General features: G+C 47.7%; 1 protein-coding gene across 7 annotated transcripts in view; it reads left to right on the top strand.

Annotated features, from left to right (window-relative positions):
- Positions 1-13,310, top strand: part of STK32B (serine/threonine kinase 32B) — a 408,290-nt gene that overhangs the window by 312,400 nt on the left and 82,580 nt on the right. For all 7 annotated transcript variants that reach the window (XM_005554457.5, XM_005554455.5, XM_065544765.2 and 4 more), the window contains exon 5: positions 4,751-4,788. In XM_005554457.5, coding sequence (XP_005554514.3) covers positions 4,751-4,788 — 38 coding nt within the window. The remainder of the gene's footprint in view (positions 1-4,750; positions 4,789-13,310) is intronic.

The raw sequence follows: 13,310 nt of genomic DNA, 5'->3' as shown, positions 1-13,310 counted from the left end.
TACTGGAGACTGGGTTGTTTATAAAGAAAAAAGGTTTCATTGACTTATGGTTCTGAAGACAGTACAGGAAGCATGGCAGCATCTGCTTAGATTCTGGGGAGGCCTCAGGAAACTTACGATCATGGCAGAAGGCAAAGTGGAAGCAGGCACGTCTTACATGACAGGAGCAGGAACAAGAGAGACATTGGGGGAGGTGCTACACACTGTTAAACAGCCACAACTCACTGTCATGACAATAGCACCAAGGGGATGGTGCGAAACCATTCAGGAGAAACCACCCCCATGATCCAGTCACCTCCCACCAGGCCCCACCTCCAACACTGGGGATTACAATTTGACATGAGATTTGGGCGGGGACACAGATCCAAACCCTATCATTCACCCAGGGCAGTGTGCTCCTGTCTGCATGGTCAGCAAGAGGCAGACTCAGGACTGGATCTCAAGTCTCTCTTCTCTGTCCTTTACTACCTCCCTTTCCCTCTTGCATGAATATGGATAGCATGTTCCCTTCACTAGTGATAAAATAGCCACAGATTTTTACTTCACTTAGTTTAGCTTTCCCCTCCAGGTTTTTGTATTTCTCTTTGCTGCTGCTTAAGATTGCCAGCATAGAATATTGAGAAGCCCCCTGCCAAAAGACACATGCAGAAACATCCTGGTGGCCCTGCTTGGCAGTCTGGGCATGGGTACCTCTGGATCAGAGCCATTTCTATGCTGTTTTTTAAAATAGCCCAGCTGACATTTTATGCTTTGTTTTATTTGAGGGCTGGGGAATAATTCAAGAGCAGCGCTGGGTTTTATAGCTCTGCATGCATACTTTCCATCAAAGTGTCATTTTGCCCAGCTCTGAAATTATGGGCCTGTCCTCAGAAAACATCGTCACCGCCTTCCCATCCACGCAATGCTCCTAATGCCCTTTCTGAACGTTCAAACCCATTTTCAACAGGATGACGCGCTGGAGCTGAGATATGATCGATGTGAAAAACAGAGCTGGAGGAAACGGTCCTGAAACTGGCTAAACTAAAGGCTCTGCTAAGATGCTTTCCCCATAAAATGCTATTCTTATTAAATCTCAAGTAATTGAGATTCTCCATCTCCTCCACGCAGCTTTGCAGGCGTCTGTCCAGCAAGTCTCCTTTGAAAGAGACCTAATTTGCTAAAGGCTCAAGAATCTGCCAGTCTGTCTCTGAGTTCTCCCCAGCTGTTTTTGAAAGAGCAATGACAGTCCCATCACTGTGACTTATTTCAGCACTTCTTCCACACTGCACTGGGACTGTGTGAAGCACTGAACAAATGTCATTGTACACTCAGCAACAGTGAGATGGCTGCTGCTGTGTTCCCATTTCCCAAATGAGGAAAATGAGGCTCAGAGTAAGTGGCCCAAGATCATATAGCTAGAGAATTAATTTTCTGTTGCTGTGCAGCTAATTACCACTAACCTAACAACTTAAAATAAGTTGTTATTTATTTTCCCTCCATTTCCATGGCCCAGGAGTCCAGGTGAGCTTAACTGGATCGTCTGCATAGGGTCTAACAAAACTACAATCCACATGCCCAGGCTGCACTCCTTTCGGGAACAGGGTGTGGGGTCCTCTCCCAGGCTCTTGTGGTTGTTGGCAGATTCAGCTCTTGTGGCTGCGGAACTGAGGTCCCGTTCTCTTGCAACACATAGGCCAGTGGTCATTCTTCCTCCCAGGGACACCTACATTCCCCGCCATGTGGCTGGCTCCCACATGGCAGCTCATGTCTTGAGCTCTCACTCCAGTCTGCCAAGACAGAGTCATACAATGTAATATAATCCCGGGACTGCCATCCCACCAACTTTGCCCTGTGACATAACCGAATTAACAGGGTGACACCCATCACCTTTGTCAGCTTCCATGGCTAGAACCACATCACAGGCCAGATCATTTATTCTCTCATCCTCCTACTTCCTCATCTGCAAAATGAGAACTTGCTCACTAGATGGTACACAGCTGACCTTTTCTTGCCATTCAGTTGTCAACCCAATGTCACCTCTTCTTAAAGGTCTTCCTGAGCATCTACCAAAACTAGGGTCCCTCTATTAGTCTTTTTTCTAGACTCTGGTTTGCCTTCTTCACCTGCCCCAGTTTATAATCCTGCCATTGATTCCTGTGCCTTCTGGCCTGCCTCTCCTCCTAGAATGCAAGCTCCATTTGGCTGGGTCTGTCTTGTTCACGACATGTCCTTCGTGACCACAAAGGGGACACCCCGTAAATGCTTGAGATTCAACTCTGTGCTAAGAGCCAGCACAGAAGCAATGTGTGTTATGTATCAGGTATTTAATCCACACAGCAAAGGAAACTGAGGCAGAGGCAGGGATCATGCAGATAGTCCAGCTCATGGACTGAACTCTCCCAAACAGAACAGCCCCTTTCCTTGGCTCTGTGGGGTCTAGGAACCAAGCTGGGCACATCTGTGCCCCATTCTGTTCTCAGGATATGAGACACTGTGAGCCAGTGCAATGTGGATGTGGGGGCGCGGCCAGGCACTGGGCTTGTCCAAGGCCATGCTGTGGTTAGTGGGGCCCTAGCTGCCCTTTGAGGTTTGCCCTCCCCTCTATCAGCTCTCCTTCCACCGTGCCAGTTGTGTTAGGTTCCTGGGACTGCCACAGCAAATTACTGCAAAATTGGTGGCTTAAAACAGTGCAAATTTATTCTCTCATGATTCTGGCCAGAAGTCCAAAATCAAAGTGGAGTCATGGCTGTGCTTATTCTGGAGGTTCAGGAGGGAATCCACTCCTGGCCTGTTGCAGCTCTGGGTGACTCCAGGCATTCCTGGTTTATGGCTGCATCACTCCAGTCTCTGCTTTCATCTCCCCATGGCCGCCTTCTCTCCTGTGTCTGCATCCAAATCCCTCCCCCTACTTTGCTCCTATAAAGACACGAGTCTTTAGAGTCCTCCCTAAATCCAAGATAATTCATCTCGAGATCCTTAAGTAATTGCCTCTGCAAAGACTCCATTTCCATATAGGGTCCCATTCTGAGGTTCTGGGTGGACATGAATTTTGGAGGGACACCATTCAACCCAGTACACCAGATCACATCTTCTTGGGTCTGTCATCCCACCCTCACCTCACCTGTGTCCTGACTCTAACTCTATCTTTAGGCTGTGGCCCTTGTAGGCATTTTGTAGCTCACATTCCCTGGGCCACAGCCACATCCTCCCTGGTCCCCACACCACACATTAAATCATCTCAGTCCCGGTGATACCTTAAGAGATAAAGCTTGAGCATTTGCTGCTGTGTTTTCATTCTTGACACGTATTTTCTTTTCTCTTTTCTCATCTTTTGTTGAGAAATCCTGCTGGGAGCCACCCTGGGCAGGGACCAAGCATTTGCTGACTTCATTCACAAGCACTTGACTCTAGGCCTTCTGCCTTTTGTTTTAGTTTTATAAGTTATCAAGTTCATCCCTCCCATGTGGCTCCATGTGTGTCTCTGCAGTAATCTCTTTGTTCACAGTGGAGGCTTTGTGACCTCGGCAGCAGGGGCCCACATACTCAGTGCTCCTCAGTACTCATGGGCTTGAAAAGTCACAATGAAAATAAAAATTTAAATGTATAGGTTAAGTGCTTCTTTCATCCCCAAACCCATAGGCATTGCATTGCATTACTACCAATTACCACAGTGTGTTTTCGGGTAGAGTTAATATTTGATAAACTCAGGAGCAGTTGCTCTTTATTTTGAAGAAAGCTATCATTAGTCTCAGTAGATTTGACATTTGTTATAAATGAGTGAAAATTTATGCATTTGTAAAATCTATGGTTTTAATGCAGAGCTTCACCAAGTGTGTACGCGTCAATAATAAGTAAGCTGGGGCTGAAGTTGTTCTTCTCTCACTTTCATTCTTCCATCCTTATACTTGGTAGTGTTTCACATGTGTCTACCACCGTGTCAGGCACTGTGCTAGGTACAGGCATGTAGACGTAAAGAAAGCAAAGCCTCAGCCTTCAAAATGTTTCACTTGGAATTGAGAGGCCTTTTGTTCTAATGGTGATGTAGAGCAGAACTTTCCAGAAACTCCTTAGCCCAGATTTTGCCCCATGTGTGTCACTATGTTACTCTTAAAAGAGGTCAGGAAACTTTCTCCATAAAGGGCCAGATAATCAACACTTGAGGCTTTGACGACCACGTTAATCTCTGTTGCATGTTCTTCTGTGTGTGCATGGGTGTGTGTGTGTGTATATGTTGTTTTGTTTTTACAGTGCTTTAAAGATGTTAAAGTGATTCTTAGCTCCCAGGCCATACAAAAACTGGCCCAGGGCTGGATTTGGCCAAGAGCCATAGTTTGCCCATCTCTGACCACGACAACTTCCAAACCCTCATTGAGCTCAAGTGGATGCCATGACACCTGCAGGGAGCCCTGGTGGGATGGTTCAGCTACCTCAGGGTGGGCAGGTGCCTCCCTTTGCTGGCACTGATCACATGCTCAGTGAGCAATCACTGCTGTTACCATTACAGCTGGAGCTGAGAGGCTAAAAATTAAGAATATTCAGGAAAAAAATATTCAAACAATCTACTTGCACTTCCAGGAAAGAGAAGAGGCGATAAGAACACAGGCATCCCATTATCTTACCAATTACTGTCACGCTCCCTGTCTGAGGCCTCAGGTCAGGGAGAGGTGAGCAGCCTGGGTGTTGCCAGCATTTGTCCTGATGCGGCGCTTGTGGATGTACTCATCTGTGGGCTCAGGAACCACATTGCCAGCTTCTTTGTTTTCTTTTACAGAGACATCAAGCCAGATAACATCCTGCTGGATGAACACGGTAAGCCTGCTATGAATCCTTTACAGGGACTCTCAGTGGAAAGTTTGAGGCACTGGGAAATGGTGCGGGAGTGCGGGTTGGGTCTTGCTGAGTTGGACATTAGTATTGGCTAGAAACCTTCTCTTGTTTCAATCCTCGTGGATGAACATCTGTGTAAATTTCTGGTCCGTGTTCTGCCGTGGTAAGTTGAATCAAATTATTTAAAGTGTTCACATCGGAAGTCATTGCTGTTCGTATTCCTGTGTGAGGACGACAGAGCCGCCGTGAGGATGAGCATGGGGTCCTGGAGTTCCAACCCCAGCTCCGTCACCTATGAACGTGTGGCTTCAGAAGTCACCCACCTCTCTGAGCCTCAATGTAATTTTCTGTAAAATGGGGAAAAGGCCCCTCCCTTGCAGGGTGTTCACGGGGGTGAAATGAGAGTGCACACTCATTTCTAGCAAGCAGAGCTTAATACTTGATAATCCACTAAGCATTTACTCATCTATCGGCTATGTCGGGCTTCTCAAAATTTCCTTTATGTGCACACAGATCTTCTAGACATCTTCTCAAACTGACTTAGTAAGTCTGAGATGGGACTAGACTCTGCAAACTCCAGAGTCTGCAAAGCTCCCAGGTGGCTGATGCTACTGGTCCGTGGACCACACTTTGAGTAGCAAGGCACCAAGTCAATGGCTCTCTAACTCTGGCCTTACCAGAATTTTACCTGGGGGGACCTGGTAAAAATCAGAGGTCAGGCCTGGTCCTGCTTCAGCAAGCCTGGGCTCCTGTGTTCTGGATCAGAATTCTGGGGATGGGATGCCCAACAAAGTTTAAGAACCATGAGCCTAGGGCTCAGACCAAGAATGCTCAGTGGACTTGACAATACAATTGCGGCTAATGCCAACAGGAGCCTTATAGCCTTGAAAACTAAATTCACTGGCATTGCTTCAGGGGCCCGTCTCTCAGGGCCTAACACGGGGTTCGCTGGAGGGAGCAGGTGGGGATTCTTCTAAAGTAGGGATTATCATCCCTGCTGAGTCCTTCAGGGATGAATGAAGGGACGTTTTCTACATAGCTCTCCCGCCCTCCTTTCCCACCCCTGCAGACTGAGGTCATGGTTCTATCTAAGCTCCTCTCGAACCTTCCAGGTGCCATCAGCATAGCTTGGGGCATCCTCACCTCATAGTGTGCATCCCTATGTACAGGAGTGGTGGATGGGACCATTTGCATCTCTGCATCAGATGCTGGAACCAGACTAAGTGCTTTGGGGGCAGTAGGATTGAACTCACTGTGCTCCTGAATGGAAGGTCAGCAGTGGCCCCAAGATGCCTGGGGCATGGACAGAGCTGAGGATCCAAATCAAGCCTGGAAAGGAAGCAAAAGCAACGTCTCCAGTTTGTATCTAAAAGTCAGGATCTTCAGATGTGGCACTCAGCTGAGCCCCCAGCCAGCTGAGTGTCCTTGGGCCAGTGGCTGTGCCTCTGTGTCTCAGCCTTCCCAGCAGTGACGCAGAAGTAATCGACCCACCTTGCAGGGAGGTGAAAGTCTCGTCTCAGGTGAGACTCAAAGGTCAGCCACCCATCACAGTATGCAAGTGCTCGGGAAGGGGTAGGTAACTTGCCCTCTTCCTGTCCCCTTTCTCTGCTTAGGTCCAGGCAAGGTCAGATCACAGGAGCAGGGTAAAGAGGTGAGAAGACACAGAGGCTGGTTCTGCATGGCTGTCTGGAAAGCAGGGGTTTGCAAGACTGGGTTCCAGGCAGCAAGGCTCTGTCCTGTTGATTAAGAGAGACTGCTAGGGGGAGACTTCCAGGCCCTGCAAAGCGGTGCAGAAGCAAAATTCAAGCAGAAACATTAATAGCAATAAGCCAGCCATTGCACTGATGAGAAAACATGACACAGAGAGTATGGAGGTAACCCAGGACTGCCTGGCTTCATAGTTCTGGCTCCATACTCATAGCCCCTGGCCACAGCTCCCCTGAAGCTGCTGCACAAAAGATACAGGCAGGTGAGCTGCTCCCAGGTGGTGTCCCCTAGGTTTTCTCTTTCCTGTCTTTGGGATTTCCATCCATCCCATCCCACCTTCCTTTCTGCACCCATTCTCAGCCTCCACCTCAGCCTTTCCCACATTCTTTCTGGATCCTATTCTGCCCCCTTGAGCTCCTCATCTTTTGCCACCCCCTGCTTGGCCTTCACAGTGTCCCAGCCCTGCCTTCTGGCTATGCAGCACCCCACACACTCCCCAAGTGCCCCTGCATCCAGTCTTCTCTCTCTCCAGCCTCCCATTTCATCAAAAAGTCTCTGCTAGCTGGTGGGACTGAGCATTGAATATAGTATTTCATACTAAGAGGTGACTGGCTGATAACCCTTCCCCCCTTCAACACTCAATGAGTGGCTTTGCAGGTGGTACCAAATATAAATTTAGGAGCAAGGAATTTCACTCAGAAAAAGAGGAGTCTCCTTTCTGGGGAGAGAAGGGAAAGAGGGGAGTCTATGCCCATGGCCCTCCTTTACCTGCTCTTCCAAGTGGAGAAGCTGATTGGCTTTTAGAGCAGAGCCTAAAGCTGGACATTCTTGCCTTTGTCTTTCCTTCAGTAAACAACTCTTGAGCACCTGCTGTGTGCCAGGTTCTGGATAACAGAATGATGAACAAGGCAAATAGGGCCCAACGCTGGTGGGTTGCATGGTGTTGGGGAGATTGTGGGGAAGCTCAGAAGAGGTCAGGGGCAGAGGGTAAAGGGAAAGGTGTCTGCAGGGGCTGTCTTAGAGGCAGCCCCATGACAGTGGAATCCTAAAGGCATGACAAGGCCAAACAGAGGAAGGTTCCTGGATGGACAGGTGGTAGAGACGGTGGGGCAGAACTGCAGAAACAAGAGGGAAATGGCTGTTTGAGGAATACAACAGCAGTTTATTTTGTAGGATTTTAACATTTACAATTAATCTTATGCCTTCAAAGCCTTTACTATGACACATGACCTAGCCATAAGACGAGCAGTACAGTATGTGTTCCTAAATGAGTCCTAAGGGCACCCCATTTGTGGTGGCATCTACTTGTACCTTTTGTAAACTGCATGACAAAACCTTTCACAAACCAATAACTGTGTATTGCTATTTCAAGAGTTCCATCACTGGTTGCATTAAATACTTTCTCAGAGAACAAGTTGGTCAGTTGTGTTTCAAGTGAAATATAAACATAATTAAACAAATGCATTAATATTTTATTAATGATGTCCAAGATCTGCTAGTTACACAAAATCCAAGCATCTCTCACAAGCTTCTCTGCTCCCCTAGTGTCTTCCTTGCTTTCTGATCTTTCAGGGTTTTATGTCTTAGAATGGACATTTTAATTCTGCTCAGAGATTTGAGTTTTTGAGCCAGCTGCAAAAGCAGAGAGAGACCATGCATTGAGGTAAAGTAGAGTGAAAGAGAAGATACAGCACCTCAGAACAAGGCAGGGAAAAGAGCTGAGTTCATTTTAGGCTAAGGATCGTGAGATCAAGACAATGGGGAATTTAAAGACATAGAGGAAGGGAGAAGCAACTGAATTAATTTTCTGTTGGTACAATAAAGCTGAGTAATGAATAACCACATAGCTTAAATGGCATAAACAAAAAAACATCCATTTAGCTCACAGTATCCTGGGGTTGAGAGACTCTAGGCTGGGCTGGGCTGATCTTGGCTGGGCTTGCTCCTAAGACCAAGGTTGGGTAGGCAGTGCTGTTGATGTTGGCTAAACCCACTCCAATGTCTGAGGCTCAACTGGCTGTCAGGCGATCCCCTCTGGCCTTAGCTGGCTCACTGGGTGACTCAGCCCGGCTCCTTGAGCTCATCCCCTGCAAGTTCATCTGCATGGTCTGCTCATGGCCATAGCAGCAGCAAGAGCAGGAGAGCCCAACCACTCAAACCTCCACCTGTGTCGTGTTTGCCACCAATGCAGGAGACAAAGCAAGTCACTTGGCCAAACCTAGAGTCTGAGGGAGAGGACACTGCAAAGGCACATGGCAATGGGGTGATCCAGAGAGGGGTGAAGAATTGAGGCCATTAATGCAGTTTTCTACCACGAGGGTGATGGAAGAGGCCAGTGGAAATGGAATGGATGGAGCCACATACACAGGCAGGTGGGCTAGTGCTTTCCACACAGGAGCTGGACTCCCCCAAAGGTGGGCAAGGAGAGAAGAGTGAGAGACAGAAGGAAAGAGGCTGTATTTTGCCCTTAAGTGCCACTGAGGGCTCTGGTTCAAAGATCATTGATGATGACAATGAAGAATGTAGTCCTCGTCCTCTTCTGTATTTGGGAAGTGGTTCGCTTGTTGCGAACTGGGCATTGTGCCCAGTGACCACAGGAGGCAGAGTCCCTGTGGCCGAGGACCTCATGGTCTGGGGTGGCTGTTCTCTGTCCTGGTGGCATGTCACCTGGGTCCCAAGGCCCCACCTCCAGAAGCTCTCATTTGATTCCTATACAGAACAGGGTGCTGAGTAGTGGGATCTTTTACTGTTCCCAGGTGGATCTAATCTGCAGCCAAGGCTGTGGGAGGAGTAGAAATGTAAACAGTTGATGATGACCCATTGGGGTCAAGGCCAGGACAGAGCAAGCATGGGGCTGTGGCCAGCAGGTCACTGAGGCCAGGAGAGTAGTGCAGGAGGGCTTCCTGGAGGAAGGGACATGTACATTGGATCCTGAATCATACTGGAGGTCAGTAGAGCCTTTGAGGGTACACACTCATTTCTTGTGACTGTGGTACACATTTCAGAGGTACACACTCATTTCTTGTGACTGTGGGACGGGCACAGTGGGGTTCAGAAACCTGATCTGGATCTTCAGCAGCTGGCAATGCAGCAGCCATGTGGTCAGAGTGGATTTGTTTTCTTTATTGAATGATCCATGTCTTGTATTTTCTGTATTCTGAAGTTTTGACCTCTGGAGCCTTGCTAAACTGATTGACTGCCCTGCCCAGGGCTGGCCAATCCTAGAGCTGGTAAACAACTTGCCCTAAGGCATACTTTTCAGATATCAACCAACCAATCCAGAACCATACCCCCAACACCTTCTTTATCTGCTGTCCTAGGAATTTTATGTTCCAGGCCCCTCCTCACCTCCCCTAATTCCCCCAGGTACCGGAAAACTAGAGACAGCCCCTAGAACCCAGAGTCCACTGAAATTACTCAGACTAGTCAATCCTAAGCTTGCTAACCTTGCCTCACCCATTCCTTCCCATGGAAACCACAATAAAGGCTCTGGCCCACATTTCCCCACTCCCCATCCTCCTGAGCGGCCCTGATGCTTCCCTGATGCTTCCCTGTCTCCCCTGCCCATGATGTGGCCTGCCCCCATTCTTGGGAACTGTAACAAACTATCAGTCATCTCCTGATCTGGTGACCTTATTGCACCTCAAATTTTCTGTTAATGTACTGTATTTTATAACACTCATTAACTGAACTCGTTTCAAAGAATTGCCTCCCCATCTGTTGCTAACATATTTGTTGATAAATGTGATGAGTGCTCCCCAAAATGGCCATGGCCAGCCATGTCGACACCCCCTTTTCTCTTGTCAAAACATTGTATGTGCTACCCCCAGCATGCCAGGAGGAAGAGACTACAGGAAACTAAAAACTTGGGCATGTACTGTTTATGAAACATCAGACGTGGGGATTGTAGCAGTTGAGAAGAAAGAGAAAGGAAGCCACTCATACAATTTGGAAGGCTGAGATGTTTCTGTTAAGCCTGAGGAGCCAATGGTGGATGTCTTGGAACCATATGGGTCCCAAGACTGTAAGAATAAGCACATAGTAATGCACTTTAAAGCTGTTCTGCGTCTCCTGAGGAAGATTGTAGTAAGATTCTTTCCAGTGAGCTGCCAGAAACGGGGCTTCTGCTGCAGCACTGTGCCAAGGGAGGGTGTTAAAGTCCTGAAGACATGGTATGTGAGACACTGAGGATGCCAGCAAATAGCCTCTGTATTTTCTAGGGCTACCATAATAAAGCCCCACAACTGACAGGCTTAAGCAGCAAAAACAATATTGTCTCACAGTTCTAGAGGCTGAAAGTTCAGGATCATGGTGTCAGCATGACCCTGCTTCCTCTGAAGTGGGTGGGGAAGGCTCCGCTCCAGGGCCACCTTCTAGTTCTGGCAGCTTCTTGACTTGTGGTAGCATAACTCTGCTCTTCACATGGCATTCTCCTTGTGTGCATGTCAGCATCCAAATTTCTCCTTTTGATAAGGACACCAGTCATACTGGATTTGGGGCCCACCCCATTTCAATATGACTTCATCGTAATGAATGACATCTGTGATGACACTATTTCCAGATAAGGCCACATTCTGTGGTACTTGGAATTTGGACTTCGGTGTGTGAATTTTGGGGGGAAAAGGGACACAATTCAATTCATAACACCCCTGTCTTCTCTGTATGGGATTTTAACAATAAGAAATAAAACAAGAAAGTAACAGACAGAGACCAAGATATCACCCACATCCCTGAGAAAGGCTAGTAAGGGCTTCCCTAATAAGGGACCCAGACAGAGACAGATTCACCACCAAGTCCCCCCACCCACCCAGTATGGAGTGAGGGACTGCCCAAGTCAGACCAAGAGCTTGGAGGACCAGGAGAGAGGTCCCATTCCTGGTAAGAGGAACCTAGGGAGAGCCAAGCTAAGTAGGGCCAGTTTGCTCACCCTAAATTCACCCTTCACATAATCACTGCACCTCCCTTGGTGGGGGAGTGCTATGGCCTGAATGTTTGTGTCCCCCCAAAATTCAAAGGTTGAAACCCTAATCCCCAAGGTGATGGTGTTAGGAGGTGGAGCTGTGTTAGTCCATTCTCACACTGCTATGAAGAACTACCTGAGACTGGGTAATTTATGAAGAAAAGAGGTTTAATTGACTCACAATTCCACAGGCTGTTCAGGAAGCATGTCTAGGAAGACCTCAGGAAACTTATAATCGTGGCAGGAGGTGAAGGGGAAGCAAGCACATCTTCACATGGCTGGCATGAGTTGGGGGAAGTGCTACACTTTTATAAACAACCAGATCTTGTAAAAACTAATTCATTATTACAAGAACAGCAAAGGGGAAATCCACTGTTATGATCCAATTGCCTCCTACCAGGCCCCTCTTCCAATACTGAGGATTACAATTAGACATCAGATTTGGGCAGGAACACAGACAAACCATATTATTTCACCTCCAGCCCCTCCCAAATATCATGTTCTTCTCACATTTCAAAATACAATCATGCCTTCCCAACAGTCCCCCAAAGTCTTAACTCATTCCAGCATTAACTCGAAAGTCCAGAGTCTCATCTGAGATAAGACCAGTCCCTTCCACCTATGAGCCTGTAAAATAAAAAACCGGTTAGTTACTTCCAAGATACAATGGGCATTACAGGCATTGGGTAAATACAACTGTTCCAAAAGGGAGAAATCAGCTAAAACAAAGGGGCTTCATGCAAGTCCAAAACCCAGCAGGAAAGTCATTAAAGCTTAAAGCTCAAAAATAATCTCCTTTGACTCCATGTCTCACATCCAGGTCACATTGATGCAAGGGGTGGGTTCCCAAGGCCTTGGGCATCTCTGGTTCTGTTGCTCTGCAGGGTACAGCCCCCTCAGCTGCTTTCACAGGTTGGCATTGAGTGCCTGTGGCTTTTCTAGGTACACAGTGCAAGCTATGGAGGATATATCATTCTGGGGTCTGGAGAATGATGGCCCTCTTCTCACAGCTCCATTAGGCAGTGCCTCAGTGGGGACTCCGTGTGGGGGCTCCAACCCCACTTTTCTCCTTCACACTTCCCTAGTGGAAGTTCTTGATGAGGGCTCCACCCCTGCAGCAGACTTCTACCTGGACATCCAGACATTTCCATACATCCTCTTAAATCTAGGTTGAGGCTCTCAAGCCTCAACTCTTACCCTAAGCACACCCACAGGTTTAACACCACATGGAAACTGCCAAGGCTTATGGCTTGCACCCTCTGGAGCAGCAGCCTGAGATGTATCTGGGGCCTTTTAGCCATGGCTGGAGCTGGAGTGGCTGGGATGCAGGGAGCAGTGTCTCAAAGTTAGGCAGGGCAGCAGGGCCCTGGACCTGGCAGCAAAACTAGTTTTTCCTTTTAGGCCTCCAGGCCTCTGATGGGAGGGGCTGCTGCAAAGGTCTCTGGAATGCCTTTGAGGCATTTTCCCCATTGTCTTGGCTATTAACATTTGACTCCTTTTTACTTATGCAAATTTCTGCAGCCAGCTTGAATTCCTCCCAAGAAAATGGATTTTTCATTTCTACCACGTGGCCAGGCTGCATTTTCCAAACTTTTACATTCTGCCTCCCTTTTAAATACAAGTTCCACTTCCAGGTCAATTTTTTTACTCATGAATATAAGCATAGGCTGTTAGAGGCAGCCAGACCACATCTTGAACATCTTGCTGCTTAGAAGTTTCTTCTACCAGATGCCCTAAATCATCACTCTCTTCTACCAGATGCCTTAAATCATCACTCTCAAGTTCAAAATTCCGCATATCTCTAGGGCCTCCAACCTCTTTGCTAATGCATAAGCAA

The sequence above is a fragment of the Macaca fascicularis genome, chromosome 5, assembly GCF_037993035.2.
Source record: "Macaca fascicularis isolate 582-1 chromosome 5, T2T-MFA8v1.1".
Classification (NCBI taxonomy): domain Eukaryota; kingdom Metazoa; phylum Chordata; class Mammalia; order Primates; family Cercopithecidae; genus Macaca; species Macaca fascicularis.
Note: the sequence above shows the minus strand (reverse complement) of the source record. Positions and strands in the feature narration are given on the sequence as shown.